General features: G+C 44.2%; 1 protein-coding gene across 1 annotated transcript; it reads right to left on the reverse strand.

The window, feature by feature from the left end:
* Positions 1-351: 351 nt before the first annotated feature.
* SRSF6 (serine and arginine rich splicing factor 6) lies at positions 352-6168 on the reverse strand. The gene is made up of 6 exons (XM_079982504.1): positions 5902-6168; positions 5416-5564; positions 3815-3936; positions 3405-3613; positions 2945-3028; positions 352-2761 (listed from the first exon to the last, which is right to left on the reverse strand). The coding sequence occupies exons 1-6, from the start codon at positions 6006-6008 to the stop codon at positions 2398-2400; spliced, it is 1035 nt and encodes a 344-aa protein (XP_079838630.1). The 5' UTR covers positions 6009-6168; the 3' UTR covers positions 352-2397.
* Positions 6169-6514: the final 346 nt, after the last annotated feature.

Raw genomic sequence — 6514 nt, forward strand, 5'->3', positions numbered from 1 at the left:
GTTTTGTTTGTATTTTAAAATTTGTTTCAATAGTCAGGAGGGCTTAGCCCTCAAACATGGCCCCTTAATTCCACCAATTACCTGACAGACTTTATGCTGAAAAGTCTGCAATTTCCTAGATTCTCTGTGAGATAAAAGCTTAATGAAATGGTATTATACGAAATTCGAGTTTTAACTATGATATATTCAGATGTTGCCTGATTTGTTTAAAAGTGTATGAAGTCTTTCAGTGACAGCCATGCTTTGCTCCAACCCCAGCAGAGTAAAATTAGGATGAACACAGGTAGCAAGCTGTGGAGAAAAAAGTATTTTATATGGGTTTTTTTGCACTGGAGGTGAACAGATGAGAGCTTTGCCAATGCAAGCTTTTATTGCAACTCACATTTCAAGACTTCACAACTATGAATCTATGGCAGTTGTAAAGACATATCTGTAGCTATGATAAGGGTTACTTCCTTACAGGTGCTGATCAGAAAGTAATTCCTCCGACTGAAAACATTCAGATGTCCTGGCAAAATACATATAAACTGCTTGAATCTATTCGCTTTTATGTACCCAGTTTTGCTTTTCAGCAAGTAAGGTTTCCTATGTGACAATCCTAACATAGTTGTTGAACAATGATCCACACTAGTTAAAAGTCTATTTATTCTGAACAATTTCAGTCATGGTCTGGAATTGGCACCTTAAACTGGACCTATAAAAACATGAATTACATTAATTCAAGAGAAGGGACAATTAAATTCTAGCTTATGGCCTAATTGGCCCCTTTTTTCCTGCTTGAAGCTTATGCTGAATACTGTATTTCAACAGGTATTTCGTTATGCCATCTAAATGGTATGCTGCATTGCTTCAGTTTCTAATTTTAGGGCTGCATTTTTGATGTATTGTATTCTTTGGCCATGTACACCACCTCTGAACATGCTTACTCCCCGCAAAATACAAAATAACTTCATAAACACAAAGAAAAACAACCTTATGGAGCTCTCATTATAGTGCTCTCATTATAGGTCAGAAAAATACAAATGATTCTAGAGAATAAGGTCCCTGAAAATGTATCAGCTTATCACTAGAGCTGAAGTAAAGAAGAGGGGCTGACCAATTTCTTGCATGATTGTTAAGCATCATCAGGGGAGCTGTGGGGCTACTGAAACTTGCACTAACCTGAACTATTTCAGTTTTCAGGGCTTGGATTGCTGCTAATTGGCAGCTAAAGAGTAGACATTGTTATGAGTTTACCCAAAAAAGCATAAAGTTTGATAAACAATCTAAGTAAAAAGAGGAATCTGTTTCCCATTTCAAATAGTATTAAATCATTTGTGATAACATTTGCAATAGACCAACATTACAGGCCATTTCCAATTTCCTTTACTTGCATACCAAAGCTAAGGTTAGACTACTCTATAACATCATCTAGCAAATAAAGCTATGCTACAAACACTGGAGTCAATGATTTAATTTTATACAAGTCAAACTACACATTGTATAAAGGTTACACGGCTGTGCTAATATTCTGTTATTGTTGCTAACTGGTTTGCTACAAACATTAGGGGAACTGATTTTATTTCTAATCCAGATGCACAAATCATAATGGGAAATCTAGTTCTTGACTACCCATTAGCACTAGAACTTAAGTTCAGTACAAGAAGTTTCATCAAGTGCCATCAATTTCATGGGAAGTTAGCAACCTCTTATAATGGAGATGCAGAATGTGGCATCAGTTAAAACAACAAAACAACCAACCAAAGAACTTGGCAACTAAAAAGTAATGTGGTACCTTGAATTTCACTTGATGTTAGCTTTATTTTGTTAGGCAAAACTGCAGCATGCAAAGTTAGAGAGGATCATTTTTATTAGGTTGTCAATACTGCCTCAAGATGGTGACAAAGGAGCAAAGAAGTAACTTCTGGCAAGTTTGGGTACAACACAGAAGAAATGTTCCAATTCAAACTCATAGTTGGCTTATCAGCTTTATAAGCATCTCTGACCTGTTCACTAAGGCTCTCATGCACTTTTAGAAGCAAGCCATAGCCTATTAATTCCAGTAATTTTAAGTAACGGAAACATTTATGAATAGTTACCTTTCCAAAAACCTTCTGCACTCAAAAGATTTTATATAAAACTCATTTTCCACTGCCCAGATTTCTGATGGGGCACTATTAAAAAATAATAATCAAGGATTTGCCCTAATTTCTACAAAAAGATAATCTTTTCCTGCTCTTTACCACTTTCATAAAAAGTTTTAGATATTTCAAACTTTTGCGCCTCGTTTATGTGGTTTTCAGACTGCTTGTTTCTGCAACTAAGCAGGCCAACTTCGCCAAAACTAACATAAAAAAGACCTCTGGCCTGGAATACAAATGTTCCATAATCATGTGAAAAGGGAAATGAGTTCCAGTATTAATCTTGTGAACTGGATCGTGAACGTGAGCGGGATTTTGAATGTGATCGTGACCGGGATCGCGATTCATTCCTCTTGGGTGGGGATTCTGACCGTGCCTTTGCTGGTTCATCCTGCATTGGCGAATTGGAACGAGATCTGCTCCTTGACCTTGATTTAGACTTTGCTTCTCCTTTACCATTTTCTTTTGGCGATCCAGACACAGACCTGGATCTGCTGCGAGACTTCTCAGACTTCTCTTTGGATCTGCTGCGGGATTGTGAACCCCTGTCAGATTTCATCTTAGACTTGCTCTTTGATCTCGACTTTCTACTTTTAGATCTGGACCGTGAACGATCTTTGCTTCGAGACCTAGATTTAGAGCTTTTCAAAAGAACAAAAGTTATTTACTTATTGCAAGTCTACACACAGAAGCCCATTTGTTTGGACGCATAGTAATTTAAATACCAATGAACAGTGTGAGCACTTAAGCTAGGAGAATATTTCTATCGGACACACCTCCTAATGCTTTGTTGGCAAGACAGATAGATAAATTCAAATTCTCACCGAGATCGGCTTTTTGAGGCACTACGGGATCTACTGCGGCTGCTCCTACGACTTCTACTACGTGATCTCCTTCTGGAACGGGACCTGAAAAAGAAACACAGCAGCTATTTGGGCACCATGCACCATTGGCACAACAGGACTTCTTTTTCTTCTCTCTCCCCCCCCCCCCCCAATCTGCTGAGAAGGATGTGCTGGGGACAAAAGCGGAATTTAATTGCACATACAGAAGTCCCAATCCAGAGTTCAATATGTCCTGAAGTTCCCACAAATTTATATTCTTGTGCACATATTAGTACAGCCAGCTAACTTGAGTAGTATAACATCTGAAGTGGGGACCCCTGTTACCCAGCACTGCAAGGTGTATTCTTCTCTATTCAGGGAAATAACTGCTGCATATCCCCATTTCCGGATTTAAGTCATACGCAGAAAATCTTACAAACCACATCAGCACCAAAGATACCTTGATCTACTGCCAGAATAAGATCGTCTATGGCTTGACCGTGGCTTGTCTTCAACCAGCCTGATCTTTCGTCCATTTATCTCTGTACCATCCAATTTGTCCAGAGCACGCTTCATGTCAGAGTAAGAACGGAATTCAATTACTCCTTCATTTGTGCGTTCTTTGTGAGCATCCGCATAGGTTACCTCACCTGCTTGCCTCATAAAATCCTGAAAGAGAAAACTGAAGTATTAAGTCTCTCCACAAACATAGGAAGGACACTACACTAGCTTCAGGAAAAAATCTCAGCAAGTTCAGCAAACTCAATACACATACTTTTCAAAGTGAACTGGCATTCTTCAAAGTTTATGGGATTCAAAGAGCTGTTTGATAACTTGCTTTTTTAAAAAAAAAAAATTGTGTCAACGTACTTTCAAATCCTGCCAACTACAGCGACTGGAAAGGTTTTCAACAATTAATCTGTATTCTGTGCGAACAGGTGGTCCATATTTATCTCTTCCTGATGCTCTTCGACTGCTATATCCTCCTCCACCTTTATCATACAAAGATACAAAGTTAGCAACCTTGTATAAAAGCAATGAAAAGTTAGTTTACTTTAGTTCACAAATTGCATTTACAGGAGTAGGACTTTATCTTTCTAATCCTGCAACAAAAATTTTAATTCGCCACATTTTATATATTAAGGGCAAATCAAAGACTAAAATCCTACAAGACTGTGCTCCTAAACTCTGTTAGAGAGTGACTGCTCCTTATTAGATTTACCTTGCTAAGTTTTATTTTACAGAACATTGTAAAATATAAAACTTAACTGATTACATGCATTTCTACATTTTACAAAAACGATTACTAGATTACACTAAGTACTTACATCACAGTATGAGGTATTTGGTGGTGGTTTGGCCACAACACACGCAAGGTAACAGTCACCTAGTTCAGTTTAACCAGTTTTGTCTAACCCTTGGAATCCTCACCATCACCCTGCGTCTAATGGCAAAAGGCTGCTGTCGTCATGGCTTCCGGTAAGGTCAGCCAAAGGGTCATAGGGCAAGGGTCACACAATGTATGGAAAAGCCATGGCCAATCAGGAAAGGCAGTCATCTTAGCCTCAGTGGACACAGCCTCAGCCCCACTGGTCACTTTTAAATTGAAACATCAAGGACTTGTTAAAAAGTTTGAATTGAACATGCAACAACTTTAAAAACAAACATACATATTTGCAAGAAATCCCACCCCCACCAGCAACAACCCATTAGAAAAGATATTTGACTGCCTTACTGCTCTTAACCATTATATAAATAAGTCTGATGCGTTCCAGATCCTTTCCAGGAAAAGCTAAACAGAATGGGCTTTGCATCAGCATGTAGTCATTTTATTTCCAATTCGAAATAATCCGTTTCTGTGTAAGTCAGCTATCGCCACCCTCAAAAGCCCCAAGTTACTTATGCTCGGGAAAAACGAAGCAAAGTGCTTCTGAAGACAATACTGCTTAAAGAGGGCTGTGCCTGTTTTAGGTTAGCTCATCCACAGCACAAACTTTCTCCGCAGAGTTGCAGTTTTTGCTATGCAATATCTGCACGGAATGCATTCTGATTAAGAGCAGTGAGTTCTTAATACAACCCCCCCACAAACGTCCCCCCCCCAAACCCCAGCCTAATAAATAAGGACCCTAAACTTTTGGAGTGCAGCTTGGCACTGCGGGTGCCTAACCCCCACCAGAAAACTCCCTAGGCTATGTACCCAAAGGGGAAGAAGTGCAGTAAAGCCCCTCCTAATAACCCTGCCCAATCCACCCACCCCCCAACCAGGGGCCTACGATCCCTTCCTCGCCAAGCCCCGCCGTGTCCCCTCCCTCCGCTTTCCCCACATCCCACGGGGCCAGTCCGACCAAACCCACCCCCCCTTCTCTCCCCGCCAAACCTCCCTCCCTCCCGCCTGATCCCTCCCCCTCCGCGTCCTCCCTTCCCGCCTCCGCGCGCCTGCCCGAAGTAGGCCGCGGCGGAGCAACACTCACTGCGGCTGCTGTAGCTGTAGCCGTCCCTGTCCCGGCGGGGGCCGCGGGCGTGCTCCACGATCACCCGCTCCCCGCACAGGTCCTTGCCGTTCAGCTCGTAAACGGCGTCCTCCGCGTCCCGGGAATCCTCGAATTCCACAAACCCATACCTGGGGGGGACGGGAAAGTTACCCTATAGGCGCGTCCCCGTGTCATATACGTCTATTCACAGGCATTCTTATAGGCATAAGAGCACGTCGGCGTCAGGCGCGCGCGAACAACAACGGGCCCGGCCTGGTCGCGAGTCCCTCAGGCGCCGCTGTCAAAGGAGGGCCATTCCGTTCTCCCTCTCCGCTTCACTCGTTCCCTCCGCTGACGGGACAATGGGGGCTGCCGCCATTTTGAACGCGACGCCACGCGGCATGAGAGGAGGGGGAAAAAGCGGCGCGCCAAGCCCCCCCCCCCCGCCTCACTCGAGGAAGAAACCTTCCCCGCCCGCCGCCTCACCCGTTTTTCAAGTCGACCTCGAGCAAGCGGCCGTAGCCGCTGAAGAAGCGCTGCAGGTCCTTTTCCCGCACATGGTAGCTCAGGCGGCCGATATAGACGCGCGGCATCTCCCGCGACCTAGAAAGGGGAGAAAGAAAAGGGGGAAAGAGAGGGAAGAAGGCGTGAGAGCCGAAAAGCAAGAACGGGCGCCGGCGGGACAAAAAAAAGGCCTCGGGACCCTCGCGGCTGCGGCCTGCTCCGCAGCACAATGGCGCCCCACCCCCGCGAGGGCTTTTATAGGGGTGGGCGGGGCCTGGGCCGGGTCAATGGCGTGCGAAGGCGTCACAAAAGGGAGCCGGTGGAACGAGGGAGTGAGAAGAACAAGAGGCGATGGGGAGTGCGCGTGCGCGCAGCTCTCCGGACGCTTCCATCGTGCCGTATCTTAAGTTTGCGCTCCACCTGGAGGAGGGGGGGGGGCAGTTGAAGAACATGTGAGGTGGTAGTAGAATCGCTAGTTTGCGCATGCGCGTTGGCCCATGAGTCTAGAGCCGTTCGATTTGTGCTACGTGCAGGCTTTGCTTTTAGAAAGCGATAGACAGGAAAGGGCGAAAACGCAGTGACGCCTAACCCCATT

Source organism: Podarcis cretensis (assembly GCF_951804945.1).
Source record: "Podarcis cretensis genome assembly, chromosome: 6".
Lineage (NCBI taxonomy): Eukaryota > Metazoa > Chordata > Lepidosauria > Squamata > Lacertidae > Podarcis > Podarcis cretensis.

Excerpts from the sequence above, each read along its gene's own strand:
- SRSF6 (XM_079982504.1), bottom strand. The coding sequence starts at position 6,008 with ATGCCGCGCGTCTATATCGGCCGCCTGAGCTACCATGTGCGGGAAAAG. Across the intron at positions 3,937-5,415 it reads CTACAGCTACAGCAGCCGCA|GTGGAGGAGGATATAGCAGT; the intron begins GTGAGTGTTGCT and ends TGTATGATAAAG. Across the intron at positions 2,762-2,944 it reads GCCTCAAAAAGCCGATCTCG|CTCTAAATCTAGGTCTCGAA; the intron begins GTGAGAATTTGA and ends TCTTTTGAAAAG.